Source organism: Mobula hypostoma, chromosome 3 (genome assembly GCF_963921235.1).
Source record: "Mobula hypostoma chromosome 3, sMobHyp1.1, whole genome shotgun sequence".
NCBI classification, from domain to species: Eukaryota; Metazoa; Chordata; class Chondrichthyes; order Myliobatiformes; family Myliobatidae; genus Mobula; species Mobula hypostoma.
Genome location: NC_086099.1, coordinates 28,441,463 through 28,458,303, shown reverse-complemented (window position 1 = coordinate 28,458,303; position 16,841 = coordinate 28,441,463). Strand labels below are relative to the sequence as shown.

Below are 16,841 nucleotides of genomic sequence, written 5' to 3'. Positions count from 1 at the left end.
GATCTGAGATGTCCCTGGCCCTGGAACCTGGGAGACAACATACCATCCAGGAATCTCATTCTCATCCACGAAACCTCTATTCTGTTCCCCTAACCAACGAATCCCCTCTCACTGCAGCCTGCCCCAGCTCCCCAGTTTCCTCTTGAACAACAGAGCCAGACTCAGTGCCAGAGACCTGACTTCTATGGTTTTCTTCTGCTGGGTCATCCCCCGCCGAGTATTGAAAGTGGTGTCTCTGTTGTTGAGGGTAACGGCCACAGGTTGCCTATCTCCTTTCTTCCTCCTGACAGTCAATTACCCGTGTTCTGCACCCTGGTTATAATTACCTCCCTGGTATTTCCTGTCTATCAATCCCTCAGCCTGTCGAATGATCCAGAGTTCAACCAGTTCCATCTCCAACTTCTGAACACTGTCTGTTAGAAGCTCCCATAAATCAGTCATGATGGAAAGGCAGAGCAGACTCGAGGGGCTGAATGGCCTAATTCTGTTCCTATGGATTCAAATGCAGACTGCTGTTCCTACTCGGCAAAATCTGGGCCCTGATTCTATTTTCTTGATAATTTTAGCCAGGTCCACAAGAAGTATTCATTACGTTTTTCTGCTGTAACGTTCATCTACCATCTACAATAAACCAAGGCAAAAATTTCAGTTCCTCCAATAAAACAATAGTGCAAACATTTAAATATTAATTCAAACACTTACCTTGGTGCAAGCTACAAGCTGAGAGGTGGAAAGTGCACACTGTGTTGCGGCTGCAATGACACGGTTCTGTAACACTGAATCCTCTGATTTCTGAGCCACATTCTTAGCCTTCAGGACCAACGCTGCCGCTGCATTAGCTACAGCTTTGGCCAGCTGCATGAGCATGTCCTAAAAATAGTTAGGTGTTAAAAAAAAGTGTTATAAAGCTTGCCGTTTCTGAGGTAATTCCATTTAGTAGAAAATCTACTTTAGGATATTAAGCTGGCTCTCTTAATTTACAATTTAAAAGTAATTTTTCATATTTAATAGTGCAAATATATTTATATCTGCAGTCATCTAAAAATCTAAAATTATATCTAGATAATTAGTAGTATAGCAAAAGCTAAGTGGATCAGTTATTGAAAAGCACTGTCTAGTTCTCATGGCATTAATTAATCAAGGCTCTTCTGCTCCAATTTATCACTAGTGAATAGAAGATCAAGATTACTGGACAATAATTTTGCTAAGAGCACAGAATATTTGAAATATTGAATAATCTAGTTCTAGCCAGGGAATTGAAAATCAAAAACTAATTCTAATTCCATGATGACCAGAACTGCTTTTCTAGAAAATAGTTCAGTGGAATTCAAAATAAATTAAATTATATATTTACTTGCTACAAATTAACACTAACAATTACTTTTGCACTTATTCCAACATGCACTTTTTGTGAGGTATTGTTGCTGGCAAGTAAACTGGCCTGCTTCATTTAGTATAGATGAGATAGACTGATTGGGTATTTGGCTGTCAGGGCAGATTTAGCAAATGAACAGTTTGGTTATTCCCTCCTTCTCCATCCTGACTGAAATATCCAACACTGTAGTCTGGCACCTTGAAGCTAATTTTTATGGATGTACATTGAGGAAAGTCACATTGTCCGATTAGCAAATACTTGCCCAATTCGTTAATATGTGTAATGTCCTCTGGGTGCACGAGTGAAATTCAGGTGACATGCCAAGAACGGTGCTAGTCTGGAACTTGCTGGTTGATTTACACCAGTTGCTATTCAAATAAACAGCAGTGCCTCTCCCTTTTCCTCATATGTTCCCAATTTATAACAGCACAGCATAAAAATTGGCCCTTTCAGCCTGACTAGGCCATTCTGAGAGTGATACCCAAATATGCTAATTCTCATCTGCCTGTATTAGGCCGATAGTCCTCAACTCCCTTCCTATCCGATTACCTGTTCATTTTTTTTTTAATATTGTAAATGTATCTGCCTTTATATTCTCTTCTGGCACATTGTCCCAGACATACACCAACCTGTGTGTGAAAGCTTACTCCCCCAAATCTTCTTCAAATTTCTCCCCTCCCTCTTTAAATCCTCTGGGGAGAAGATTTGATTCTCCATCCTAACTATGCCTCTCAATTATACAAACTGTTACAAGTCACCCTTCTGCCTCCTATGTTCAAGAAGGAATAAATCCAGCCCATCCAACTGTCCTTATAACTCAGGCCCTCAAATCCTGGCAACATCTTCCCAAGACTTCTCTTCACTCTTCCTAGTTTAATGTAGTCTTTCTTGTAACAGGTGACCAAAGCTATACACAACACACCAAGTGCAATCTCACCAGTGCCTGATGTAAATGTAACATAAAATGCCAGCTCCTGTATTCTGTGACCTGACTGATGAAGGCCAACGTGCCAAGTGTCTTCTTCACCATCCTATGTTCAGCAAACTATCTACCTGGAACCTTGTTTACTACAGCTCCACTAACGTACCTGTCATAGCAAACTACTCACCAGAACACCCGCATTCTCATCCAAGCCATTCATCTATATTATCAACACCAAGGTCTCAGCACTGATTCCATTTGTTACAGACCTCCAGACAGAAAAGAAAACCCTTCCACCACTACCTCAGCCTCCCATCACCAAGTCAATTTTGGATCCAGTTTGCCAACAATCAGATCAATTGTGCCTTAATCCTCTGGGCCAGCCTACCATGTAAGGGCTTCTCAAAAGCCTTACTGAAGCCCATGCACTGTAAATCACACTCACTGCTCTGCTTTCATCAACTTTCCTAGTTATCTAGAATCTGAGATCTATGTTAATTCACTAGTATATAATATATTTAAGACAAGGTTGGATGGATTTTTGCACAGTAGTGGAATTAAGGGTTATAGGGAAAAGGCAGGTAGGTGGAGATTAGTTCATGTCCTAATCAACCACGATCTTCTTGAACAGTGGCGCAGGTTCAACGGGCCATATGGCCTACTCCTGCTCCCATTTCTTATGTTCTTACGTTAACTCCTCCACTTGTTAACCTAAACATTTTACTGGTTAAACGGATGTTGTTCTATCAGTCACTGACATCTCATTTCTTTGCCACTGCCAGCAAATTACACTCAAAAAAATTTTCCAGTTCAACTCAACAATTATTCTTGAGATTCCCCACTTCAGCAGATTTCAGATCATTGTGAATAAGGGATCGTGATATAACACAAATATCAAAATTGAATGAATTTGTGCTTGCTTTGGAGAATGCGTTGGATTCTCTCTAAATATCAGATAACCATTATCAATCCACCTATTTTGCCAAAGTCACACAAATCAGTTTTAATAACCACAGGATGGAATAATTACAAAGTAATTTCATTAAAAATTTAATCATGAGAGCAAAAGGCAATTTAATTTTCAAATTAATCAAATTAATACATTCTGAGATTTAATATCATTTACAATTTTGATTTAAAGAAAAACTGCATTAAATTGGTAATTCATATGAAATGGCTGAGTAAACTACATTTACCCTTTTGAGTAGAATGGGTGATAAACTCCTGGTTGTGTATTTTTGTGAACCTATGGGAAACTGTATAGAGGATTTACAAAATTCCAACAGAGTTTTATTGTATTAACATTTTGAAGTGCAAATGCTGGATAAGTACTGTTAAGAACAGAGCTCAGCACATACCTGGAACCGTGGATCTGCGTCACTTTCCCCAATTTGCTGGAGAAGTTCACCGCTTGTTTGCCCGACAGTACCAGCAGCAGTCAACAGGACCTGTCGAGGCTTAAATACAAAATATCTACATCACATCTCATCTGATAAAAACAAAACCCCAATAATATCAAACCTATTCAGACTTAACCAAAAGATCTGAACATAGCGCAGATAATAAAACCTACTTTTTGCCATATCACTTGTACACATCTTTAGCAATTTAGAACGATGGATTACTTAAATAAGCTCCTTTTTAAATAATTTATGAGGTAAATTTGATCAGAAGACTAAATAATTAATTAACTTTTGTTTTGCAGCATTTCTACAGAAAGCAACAATAGACAGATTGGAAGTTTGGATAAGCAATTGTAAATTTTTCCAAAAAGTGTCTGTAATGTTTGACTCACTGCCACAGTCAGAAGAAAGCCAATACTTTTGGTTGTCCTTGTGGATGTCATTCATACTAATGTTTTTCCAAATTTTAGAGGTTAAATATAACCCTGAAAATCCTGTTTTATTTTTACGGCTTTCAAGATGACCAGTAATATTAGTTCTCAACATTCTTAGTAAAGGGGAAATGACACAATTATGCATGTCAGTGCTTGGAATGAATTATTAACTGTTTACCTCAGCAGTAGCTGGCTGAGCAGTCTTCAATAACTCTGAGACAGCACAAGCCAGGTTCTTAGCAGCTTTCAGTAGGTCCTGCCCATTTGCACCCTCATCCTCCATTAGAGCTGCCAATAGTTTGACACCTTTTGACATCTCCGTTAAGTTTGAAGAGATGGTAGTTACTGCACATCCAACTGCGGTGTAGTCTGTGTCAAGGGGATCACCTGTAACATTAAATCAATTTTAAAGATAATATCATAACTGAGTTTGAAGCAGCGTTAGTTCAGCACACACAGGTAAAGGACTAATTCATCCATTAAAAAAAAATCGGATGTAAGTCACAGTACATTTTACTAAATTAAAAAAAAAACACATTTCTTATTTTGAAGACCAGAAGCCCCACTATGAAATCCAGAGTAAGAAGCCAGAACTGAAGCAATCAACAAACCAGGGGAGTACAAAACAATCTAGTCTAATGAAATGGACACACAAGAACAACAGATACTGGAATCTGGAGTGAACAATAAACTGTTGGAGGAATTCAGCGGGTCAGATAGCATCTATGGAGTGAAATGGACAGTTGATGTTTTGCGTTGAGATGTGGGTCCAAACGATGGGTCTTGATCAACACATCACCGTCCATTTCCCCGCAAAGATACCCCCTCACCTGCCAAGTTCTTCTGGCAATTTTCTTTTTGATCTGGTCTTATGAAAGATTGTTTATGTTTAAAAAAACATTGACTATTTTTTGACCAACATTCTGGCATGCAGTTGATCTGAACTTCAATACCAAATCCTGTTGGACTCTCAAAAACCTATCCGTCTGAATCTTCAAAATTTCTGAAAATTATTCATTTGCTAGACCCCTGGACTTAAATCTACTCATCTTAATTCTACCTTACCAGAATTAAGCCCTGCCCTGCCTTTCCACCCTACCAAAGGCACCATCCTCATTTCTCCTTGCCCCCATCACAGAGTCACAGAAAAGACACAGGGCTTCAGCCCATCTAGTCCATGCCAAGCCATTTAATCTGCCTACTCCCACTGACCTACACCAGGACCAGAGCATTCATACTCCTACCATATATGTACCTATCCAAACTTTGCTTTAATTTTGAAATCAAGCTGGATGCACCACTTGTGCTGGCAGCTCATTCCACACTCTTGTGACTCTGAGTGACGAAGCTTCCCTTCCTGTTTCCCTTAAACTTTTCACCTTTCACCCTAAACCCATGACCTCCAGTTATAGTCCAACCCAACCTCAGCGGAAAGAAGCTTGCTTGTATTTACCCAAGTCACGCCAACCACAAACTGTTCCATCTGGGAAACGGTACCCCAGCATTAAAGCCAGGACCAACAGGCTCCAGGACAGCTTCTTCCACCAGGCCATCAGACTGATTAATTCACGCTGATACAATTTATTTTTATGCTATATTGACTGTTCTGTTGTACACACTATCTATTACAAATCACTATAAATTGCACAATGCATATTACACATTTAGACAGAGACATAACGTAAAGATTTTAACTTCTCATGTATGTGAAGGATGCAAGTCAATTCAATTCTTTCCCACTCGCAATTTTGAATACCTCTATCAAATCTCCTCTCAATCTTCTACATTCTAAAGAATAAAGTCCTTACCTATTCAATCTTTCCTTATAACTCAAGCCCACCAGACCCAGCCACGTCCTTGTAAATTTTCATATCCCACTAATGCATTTCTCCTCACATGCTCTGATCTCTGTGACTTCAACAATTGTTTTGTTAAATACCTTAAAGGATTAACTATCTCTCAATCCCACTGTGTAGCTTGAATTTGACAGGGGAAAAGCCACCGTGATCAGAAGAAACAAGTAGAATTATGGATCCAGTTTGCTGCTGAACATGTGTATGTTTAGTCTGTTCTTTGCATGTAAACATATATGGTGTTTCATGATAAATCCCCATAAGCACATCATGGAATCTTTTGCAGATCTGAATATAAACTCAACATTTCAATATAAACCAAGAGCAAAATATAAGAACATTAGCCGAAAGTGAGATCATTTCATGTGAGGCTGGAGGCAATTAGAAGGGGTTGGGGGGGGCACAGTTCTTTAAAACAGAGCAACCAGATGTAGCTTATTCTTCTGCCAGACATCTTTTGCAATCTGTGCAAGATCAAGGCAGTTTATTTAACACTTAACAAAATGTCAGGGTCGTAATTGGGCTCATAAAATTTACTTTTGGCAATCTTCTACACATTAAAGCTTTATTATTAATAATATACTATAATAATGCGAATTATCCCTTCACTCTTATTCACATGGACATAAGCTCCTTATCCACAAGTTAAAAAATTACATGTGGAGCACAAGATGAAATGCACTGCACATATAATAAAACATAAATGTGTCAGCTTGTGTTTTCAAACATTTATCCTATGATAGCATTGAGACTCAAAGATTAAATTTTTATTGTATTAAAATGGTTAATCACAAGCCTTCCAGATTTCACATCGTCTGGATTAAAACTCATCTTTAATGACATACCTGCAGTGAGGTTGACTACTGATGCCGTGCCTGCAGTAATGGCATCAACTTGTGAATGGATCTCATGCTTGGATTCATCCATTTTATTTTTTCTCCATGCTTTTGAGGCCTAGAATACAAAAGCAATAAAGACATGCTAAATTAAAATCCCGCTAAATATTGGTCTCAATCTGGAAATTACACCAGGAACTGTGTGCAACATAATGCATGATGCTTTAAATGACTTTTTTTTTTAAGTGGAAACTCTGCAGCGCATATGTGGAACAGTATAGAGCCTTCTGGAGCAAAATTCCCCCACCCACATATGAATTATATTGAGAGATTTTTAAAATGAATAATGCAGAATTTGGTCATATTTTATGTGGATTACAAAAAAGATGAAATGTGCTCAAGAGTTCAAAGCATTCTATTCAGAATGTAGCTGAATCAACTTTCTACTGTAGCACTTTATGTAAGGTTTAGTTTGGTCCTATTGTTATCTTGTTAAAACCCAGCCTAAAATTCACTGTGTGTCACTTAATTCAGTCAAGTTCCTGACTACAATGCTAATAACTTCACTGAAAAATTCTTCATGGGAAAATATTAGAGAACACTGCTAATTAATCAAGGGTCTCCCAAAATGTCCTTATGAATGGCAGCAGTGTTTCTCCCAGTCCCAATTTACTTTGGAAATTCCAAGTTCCGTTACCCAGCCCTGAGAAGCCCTTATCGAAGCTTGGATCACTTCCTTTCACATTTTCCAGTTACCAACTGAATCTGAGCTCCTGGGTGCTTCCCCTGCTTAAAATGGCACATTCTGAACCATGGTCAAAATCAGTTCCAGTTTCAAACGTAGTTTCCACATATTTAAAATTACCAGGCCCAAGATCATGAACTATTAAATGGAAGAGCACAATACCTGAGCAATAAAATGCACAAATAATAAACTTATTTTTGATCTGGTTAGAGATCACATAGGACATTTAGAGGGCTTAAAATATGTAAACTTAGGCTTTGAGATATTTGGTTCTAAAAGAATTAACTTCACTTAATGAAGAGGGGACTAATTTTTAATTTTTCGCACAATAGAAGCAAACATCTGAGTGCATTTCTATTAAAATACTGAATGTGGATTCTATTTTGTACATATCTCATGTCCTCAGAACCAAAACTACAGGGCCAGGGTATGCCTTTTTTCAGCCAACCAGATCCAAGAATCAATAACCAAAGCCGAGAACCAGGATAATCCTTTATATCAAATTCATATAGCTTGATCTCTTAAAAAATATTGATATGCCCATTCATCATGACTTTTCTAGTGCTTATTTTATAATGTACTTGCTCTTAATAGAATCAAAGCACAATGCAGTTCTTTAGCTAGCTGCGTAAATTATAATTGTCTTACAGCATCTTGTCCAAGGGGCGGCAAGGCATCCACATCATCCAGACTAGCTTGTGCTTGTTGCACAGCCTGCATGCTGGAATTAATCGTTCCCATGAGCGCTTGCTGTGCAGAGGTCTGAAAGAAAGAGGGGCATTGTAGTATCAAATTATGAAGCAATCCAAATTCATTACAGAATCTGCAAGTCCATTTTTAAAGCTTTTGCTTCTCAAGTGAATATGATTGTCAAAAGGTTGTTGAATAAAGTATACCATTTATTAAAACTAGTAAACTACAATGAATCAACAATCCAAAATAACTTCAGTAATGCTGTTACCATCCAGGGTTACCAGATAATTACAGGACAAGGCTCAGCATATCATTTCAGTAAGTGACCTACCATACCTTCTGCAAAATCTTGCCATTTCCTAATAAACAGTGCTTCAGTTAAGATTCAAAATTTGCAGTTGGGTGACAAACTGTCTAAACCTTTTCAACTGACTTGCTCACAACTAGACTGCAAGCAATTTGTGCTCTGCTGTGTGAACTGACACGTTTCATATTTGCATCCATGGAAGGAAAAGGGTTTGGTGATCCACAACCTAAACATATGTTCTACGTGTCCAACAAGCCTGCAAGAACAACCCTCTTTAGGGGACCAAAGCTTATTCTAACCATGTTAGTGATGTGGACGCTAAGACATCAAGGGCTGGTGGGAGGAATGGGAAGGAAGGAAGAGGCCAGTTGGAGTTGTATTGAAGGAAGAGGGAAAAAAGGATTCTGCTTCAATACAATCTTTTGAAGTCAATTCAGATTCATTTGAAAATAACTTTCCACATAATACTCTTTCCTCTCGTCCACCACTACACACAAAACTGAACTCATTATATCCTGACTGCAAAAAAGCCAATGGATCTAAGCAGTATGGAGAAGAAGGATGCTTACGTGAGAATACTGTATTTGGACTACAGTTCAGCATTCAACACCATAATTCCATCCAGGCTCAACAGGAAGCATAGAGACCTTGGCCTTGACCCTAACTTGTGCACCTAGATCCTAGACTTTTCATGAGATTGCCGGCAGGTGGTAAGAGAGGGCTCCCTCAACTCCAACCGTCTGACTCTCAATACAGGAGCCTCTCAGGGCTGTGTCCTAAGTCCCCTCCTTTACTCTGTGTATACCCATGACTGTGTCGCCACCCACAGCTCTAATCTGCTAATTAATTTTGCCGATGACACTACATTGATTGGCCTAATCTCAAACAGTAAGGAGGTGGCCTACAGGGAAGAAGCCATCTCTCTGACACAGTGGTGTCAGGGAAACAACCTCTCCCTTAATGTCACAAAAACAAAGGAGCTGGTTGTGGATTACAGGAGGAATGGAGACAGGCTAACCCTTATTGACATCAATGGATCTGGGGTTGAGAAGGTAAACAGCTTTAAGTTCCTGGACATCCACATCACCGAGGAGCTCACGTGGTCTGTACGCAGTAGCTGTGTGGTGAAAAAGGCACAACAGCGCCTCTTTCGCCTCAAACGGTTGAGGAAGTTTGGTATGGGCCCCCAAATCCTAAGAACTTTCTACAGGGCACAATTGAGAGCATCCTGACTGGCTGCATCACTGCCTGGTATGGGAACTGTACTTCCCTGAATCACAGGACTCTGCAGAGAGTGGTGTGGACAACTCATCACATCTGTAGTTGTGAACTTCCCATGATTCAGGACATTTAGAAAGATGGGTGTGAAAAAAGGGCCCAAAGGATCATTGGGGACCCAAGTCACCCCAACCAGAAACTGTTCCAGCTGCTACCATCCACGAAATGGTACCACAGCATAAAAGTCCGGACCAAAAGGCTCCGGGACAGCTTCTTCCAGCAGGCCAACAGACTGATTAACTGACACTGACCTGAGTGTACTTCTATGTTACATTATTCGTTCTATTTATTATAAATTACTATGATTGCACATTTCGTTACATCTCCACCTAAATGTACAAAGATTTTTACTCCTCATGTGTGTGAAGGATTTAAGAAATAAAGTCAATTCAATTCAATAGCAACACAATTATATGACTGTCAATTTGCAGGACACCAAAATATTATTTTTTAAGAAAATGCTCGATTTTGTCCAAGTTTGATTCAATTTCCCCAGTGTAATGACCTGGTTAAGATTTCTACCGCAATACTGTGAGGTATTTTATTTTAGCAGTTTTCTGTAAAAGCAATGTGCCTTGCTGGTAGAGTTTTGATTTCGGCTAAAAGTAAGCAGGCAGGTTGTCCAACTTAGGAATGTTGTGTCAGCCAGACGGGATGGTGGGATGGAGAGGTTCTGGAGAAAGCTGGGCGGAGAGAGATTTCTGTTGGACAGTAGTCAGGTTCATGGTCTTTTGGTGGGAGATGCAGATGGGAGCAGATCAGATGAAGACACCTGGAGGATCCTATCCAAAGGGAAGGCCCGAATGCAAGGAGTGCTTTGTGAGATGAAGGAGACTGAGAAAGGAAGTTCTACCTGTGATGGGCGAAGAGAATTCTGTGCTGGGAGTAAAGTGGTACACCCAAGCACTACAGGCACGAGCTCCAACATTTATGTGGACTTTAAGACTGGTTTAACTGTAATGGGCCCCTTTATTTATTTTTACTTTTCTTATTAACAGTTTGATAAAGCTGAAATTTGGTAAATATATTTTCTTTATAATTTTAAGCTGATGTACTATCTGTCACTCTGGGCTACCAATATCAGTGTACAGGAAGTACTTACACAGCATTCGCAACAACCTATGTTCCTTAATTGGAACATCCTAACTTTCCGGTTTGGTTGAACCCCAAATCCTACTGACGCTAGACGTTTATTGCTTGTGAAAGGTGCCTTTCTCACCACTGAGTCGCGTGGTTGTTAGCAGAATTAGCTAATGAGCAAGTCTGTATACGAGCCCCAGTGAGAGGGTTACATAGGAATAAAATAAAATTATTTGTATTCATGTGCAATTATGAGTAAAATATCTTACACTAAAAACATACAATCTTTAGTAAAAAAAAAACATGTACCAGTGGAGGCATGTGTCCTCTGTGCATTTGTCCGCTGGTTACTTGCTGTTGGGCTGCTGGCATTGTTCCAACCTGGAAGTTTTCAGGACCCCCAGCACCAGGGCGCATAATTGCAGGTAATGCGACAGAACCGTGCTCTGCTCTGCCAGTTCGGTTGAATTGCTGCTGCATAATGGTAGACCTGCGCAAGGTAACAACGGCCATTAAATGTCAAAGAAATATTTTTTAACACATATCATAAAAATAGCAATCAGAACATTCTAAATTCTGCACATTTACTAATATGCAATCGCTATTTTTAAAGAACAAGCAGTTCCAAATCTAAATCTTGTAAACAGGAACGAGGATAGGAATGGGTAAACAACAGCAGCCCATACTCTTCATATGTGTACCAGTTATTTAGCAATCTGTCCAATTTCTTTTACAAAATGGGGTGAGGAAAAGGAAAAGTTTCACTACCTTGTGTGTTAAGCTGCTTCCCAATTTTATTACTAATCATTCAAACATTAAGACTGCTTCTTGATACCCTTGTTGTGGGGGGGGGGGGGTGGAATCTCTATAGATCAACCCTTCATTGTTTGATTAGATCTTGGGTCAATTTTCAATAGTTAAGATAACAAGCAAGTTTGCACGACCCTAGAACTGTTTGGTGGTCGGTGTGTGGAACATTCTGTTAGGGTGGTGGTGAAGGCAGATACATTAGGGGACTTTTACAAAATACTTACATCAGCACATGGATGATAGGAAAATGAAGGGCTATGTATGAAGGAAGGATTAGGTTGATCTTAAAGTAGGTTAAAAGGTCGGTACATCATGGGCCAAAAGGCCTGTACTGCACTGTAATGTTCAATATTCTATGCACTAATCCCTCCCCTCCCCCACTGATCATTTAAACCCCATTATCATCCCTCACCATTGCAAATGAAGTTCTCACACAGAAGTGCTACTTCCTCACTTTATTTTAGGCATTAAGATATAAGTACACGAGCTGGGGTGGTAGGAGAAGGAAATCAAGTAAAGATGCAGGGAATACTTCCTCTGTGAAACAAGAGTAGAATGCACAACAGCTTTGAAAGATTACTTCAAGTTCAAATTGAACTGTCATTCAACTATACACAAACAGAGCTCCTCGGGTCAAATGTACAAAATACGTGTGCTACATTTCATAAATAAATAACCAGCAGTGACACACATCACACATAATTATGACAGCATAAAATCAGTCACAAAAAAGGAATATAGCCCGAGTATCATGGCCTGGAGAGCAATGGTGCATGGGACAATTGTCCAGGAGCCATGTTTCTGCAAGAACAAGCATGCAACACTTCCTCACCACATGCTAATGCAGCTACAGATGAACACAATCCAGTTGGTCTTCCACTGAGCAAACACAGGAGAGCAGTACTGATGGGGTGGGTCAGTCCCCAACTCCTCCTGTTAGGAGAAACTTGTTCCAATAGAAAAATAAAAAGCAATTCATGCATTTCGATTCTTACTTACTTCTTAGGAGAAACAGAATCTTCCAACATTGTAGATTCTTCATCACCTTCCAACCCAAAATGATCTTTACTTTTTTTCTGCAAAGCAGAAAGTTGATTGATAAGTCAGTCAACATGAAAAATTTAGAATCTCTGTGTTGCTCTTTCATCAGACCATTCTGAAATGGAAATCTGGCAGCTAATTTTGTCATAATTTATTTGACACCACAGGGTGAAATTAGCTTTTAAGAGGTGCATTTCCATCAGACCAGTACAATGGCATGGATGGATGATGTGAAAGGACTGCATTATTGAATCATCCTCTCTCTGCTAAAATTAGGAAAGAGTCAATGATGCAATAATATTCAAATTCAATCCCTTTCTCAATTCCAATGTGTATGCATCCTTAAGATGGGTTAACTATTCAATGGTTTTCTATTATTTGACTTTTTCCAGCTTGGCATCGAAACAAAATTAATACTTCTGTGTCCAAGAATATTCAATTATAAAAACCAGGAGGCATATTTTAAGAGCAAAAGTGTAAGTCTGCATAGTCTATAATCTAGTAATGAAAATAGGTGTCAGTCTCATGTAAGAAACTCCAAAGGACAGAATTGACATCATACTGCACCACACCCTTCCCCACTTGGGCAAGGACACTATAATTGTAATAGTTTCCATTCATCTTAGTGCTGTCATACATTTGTAGATGTGCAGTGAACTAAGATTGGTGAATTTCTTTCCAATCTTGTACAAATCCAATATCCTTACAGGCTTTATTTTAGAATTTACTAGACGAACAAGGATAAAAGAAACTGGATAATTTCAGTTATGCTAAGACCTTCCCTGGCAGGTATGATGAGATAAGAACAAAAATTCCAAGGTCCAAGCAGCTTCATACCACATCTTTGCACAACCTACATTCTCTGTAGATTGTCACTTCATACCACATCCTATGTAAATGGCCAGTGAGGAAATATACAAAGCAACATGTATTTGTTGTGATTTCGCAGTGGCAAACTACATAGCTTGGTAATTCCACATCATATAATGCTGAGAATCCTACTTAAATGTGAACATATTTAAGGAAAACGGATCAAGACAAATCCACTAGAGTACCTTTTTCAAAATAATGTCAATATATCCAGCTATCAGCTGTGCAATTTGTTCTCCTTCTGTTGTCTGAACTGAATAGTAGCCATCCTGATAGTCACCAAAATCCTGCAGGGGGAGAAAACACAGATACAGTAAACGTATTTATACTCTCCTAACCCGCGGAACATTCGTATCCGGTGAACTAATTGTATTTTAAAACTGCACATTTAGATTTCCTCTCCTATTTTTATTTTGATTTTGTCACAGAAGGTTTTCCCAAGTCACGGGCTATAAGCAACTGAGGGTATAAGGAAGCAGCATACGTCAGTGCAGTAGTGTGAAAGGCTCCCTCTTTTGGGCAAGATGTTAAATAAAGAGGATGGATATTATTTAAAATTGATTTTATTCCAAAGTAACAACCTTGCCTATACTAATCTAAACGAGTTGAATCTGCTCTCAATGATTTAGTCACGCTGCTTCTGGAATTTAAATAACTGCAAGCAACACTTGAAAGAGTTTGAGACTTTTACGCTCTCATTTTCAAGGCTAAAACACAAGACTTTTGGGTTCCCAGCAAAAGCCTTAAAATCCCCATTTTTAACCAGTACATTTTGGCATTTAGACGAAGCTTTTTAACAAATTTGAAATCAATATTGAAAAGCCAAATTACAAGTTTGTTCACACTATCCTGACATGACAAATGTATTTTGGTCTTCGGTTGCAAGATTACCCAAGGACACCTTGAACTTAATCAATTTGATAGTCACACCAAAAGACATCCTTGACATATGTAATGTCTGCAGAATCTAGTCAGCCAAAATTAATTCAATAGAATTCATACACTGCAGTCAGAGATTGAACTTAGTCTGCTAGAAGTTCCATGATTTTTGAAATACGCAGATGCTATCAGCCCAGGGAACTAAATCACACTGCAGCTGCCAATAGAGAGAGAAATAAATTTTAAATAGGTCATCAAATAGTTCTGATGGTAAAAGACAATTTTGAGGAAACAACTGGTAACAATTGGTTTGGTGATCAGCAGCTTATTGGTTCAATATGCAAATAGAGTGGATTCTGATTAATTGAGCCATTTTGTTAATCAGTGCAGCTGCTTATTTGGGACAACTCTTGAATAAATATTAATTAAGCAAATAGCTAAAATACCCTTAATTTATTTGGGACACTCTGCCATTTAATTGGGACAGGAGACTGTTGCTGAACAGTTTCTAACTAATATCAGTCATGTGCACTTGGGTGTTGTTAGGCGCTACACCATGCTTTGAGCAAACACTTTTCAAGTAGCACCAGCTGAGTGTGTTCGTGTTCAAGAAGCTGTGATTTTTATCACTGGCAGCTGGTGAGAAATATGCAGCAAGACAATTCAGAACTGTTTTTCTCAAGTTTGGAGATGCCAGAAATGGCCAAGAATGAACTTCACTGCGAAGAATTTAAAGGCATTGACAATCATCCTGAATGTTACAATGAAAATGAAGATTTGAAAGATGCAATCATCGAAAGCATTGCATGAAGGCAGCCCATTATCAGCACTAAGTTTTGTCAAATCAACAGAACATGGCAGTATACACAAGATGAATTCCTCTGTCAATAAAATTCAGTCGCTAGGTATACATGGAGAGGTGGCAAATTGGATTAGACATTGGCTCAATGGAAGATGCCAAAGCGTGGTAGTAGAGAATTGCTTCTCTGAGTGGAGGCCTGTGACTAGTGGTGTGCCACAGGGATCAGTGCTGGGTCCATTGTTATTTGTCATCTATATCAATGGTCTGGATGATAATGTGGTAAATTGGATCAGTAAATTTGCTGATGATACGAAGATTGGAGGTGTAGTAGACAGTGAGGAAGGTTTTCAGAGCCTGCAGAGGGACTTGGACCAGCTGGAAAAATGGGCTGAAAAATGGCAGATGGAGTTTAATACAGACAAGTGTGAGGTATTGCACGTTGGAAGGACAAACCAAGGTAGAACATACAGGGTTAATGGTAAGGCACTGAGGAGTGCAGTGGAACAGAGGGATCTGGGAGTACAGATACAAAATTCCCTAAAAGTGGCATCACAGGTAGATCGGGTCGTAAAGAGAACTTTTGGTACATTGACCTTTATTAATCAAAGTATTGAGTATAAGAGCTGGAATGTTATGATGAGGTTGTATAAGGCATTGGTGAGGCCGAATCTAGAGTATTGTGTTCAGTTTTGGTCACCAAATTACAGGAAGGATATAAATAAGGTTGAAAGAGTGCAGAGAAAGTTTACAAGGATGTTGCCAGGACTTGAGAAACTCAGTTACAGAGCAAGGTTGAATAGGTTAGGACTTTATTCCCTGGAGCGTAGAAGAATGAGGGGAGATTTGATAGAGGTATATAAAATTATGATGGGTATAGATAGAGTGAATGCAAGCAGGCTTTTTCCACTGAGGCAAGGGGAGGTAAAAAACCAGAGGGCATGGGTTAAGGGTGAGGGGGGAAAGTTTAAAGGGAACATTAGGGAGAGCTTCTTCACACAGAGAGTGGTGGGAGTATGGAATGAGCTGCCAGATGAGGTGGTAAATGCGGGTTCTTTTTAACATTTAAGAATAGATTGGACAGATACATGGATGGGAGGTGTATGGATGGATATGGTCCGTGTGCAGGTCAGTGGGACTAGGCAGAAAATAGTTCGGCACAGCCAAGAAGGGCCAAAAGGCCTGTTTCTGTGCTGTAGTTTCTATGGTCTCTATGGTTTAATAACTATTAGGAACTAGTACAGTTTTGTAGTAACGTTGATAGTGTTCTATTTGGTAGTGGGCACCATAGTAGTGTAGGAGTTAGCACAAAGCTATTACAGCTTGGGGTGTCAGAGTTCAGAGTTCAATACTGGTGGTCCTCTATAAGGAGTCTGTATGTCTTCCCTGTGGAATGCGTGTGTTTTTCCTAGGTGCTCCGCTTTCCTCCCACAGTCCAAACACATAATGGGTAGGTTAATTGGTCTTTGCAAACTGTCCCAAAACTAGGTTGGGCTTAAGTCAGGATTGTCGGGGG

General features: G+C 39.3%; 1 protein-coding gene across 2 annotated transcripts in view; it reads right to left on the bottom strand.

Annotated features, from left to right (window-relative positions):
* LOC134343903 (talin-1) overlaps positions 1-16,841 on the bottom strand; it is a 250,781-nt gene that overhangs the window by 82,992 nt on the left and 150,948 nt on the right. For both annotated transcript variants that reach the window (XM_063042807.1, XM_063042809.1), the window contains exons 12-19: positions 13,833-13,934; positions 12,736-12,812; positions 11,236-11,416; positions 8,217-8,330; positions 6,833-6,941; positions 4,313-4,521; positions 3,656-3,754; positions 703-870 (exon numbers count right to left, since the gene is read on the bottom strand). In XM_063042807.1, the coding sequence (XP_062898877.1) occupies positions 703-870; positions 3,656-3,754; positions 4,313-4,521; positions 6,833-6,941; positions 8,217-8,330; positions 11,236-11,416; positions 12,736-12,812; positions 13,833-13,934 (1,059 nt within the window). The remainder of the gene's footprint in view (positions 1-702; positions 871-3,655; positions 3,755-4,312; positions 4,522-6,832; positions 6,942-8,216; positions 8,331-11,235; positions 11,417-12,735; positions 12,813-13,832; positions 13,935-16,841) is intronic.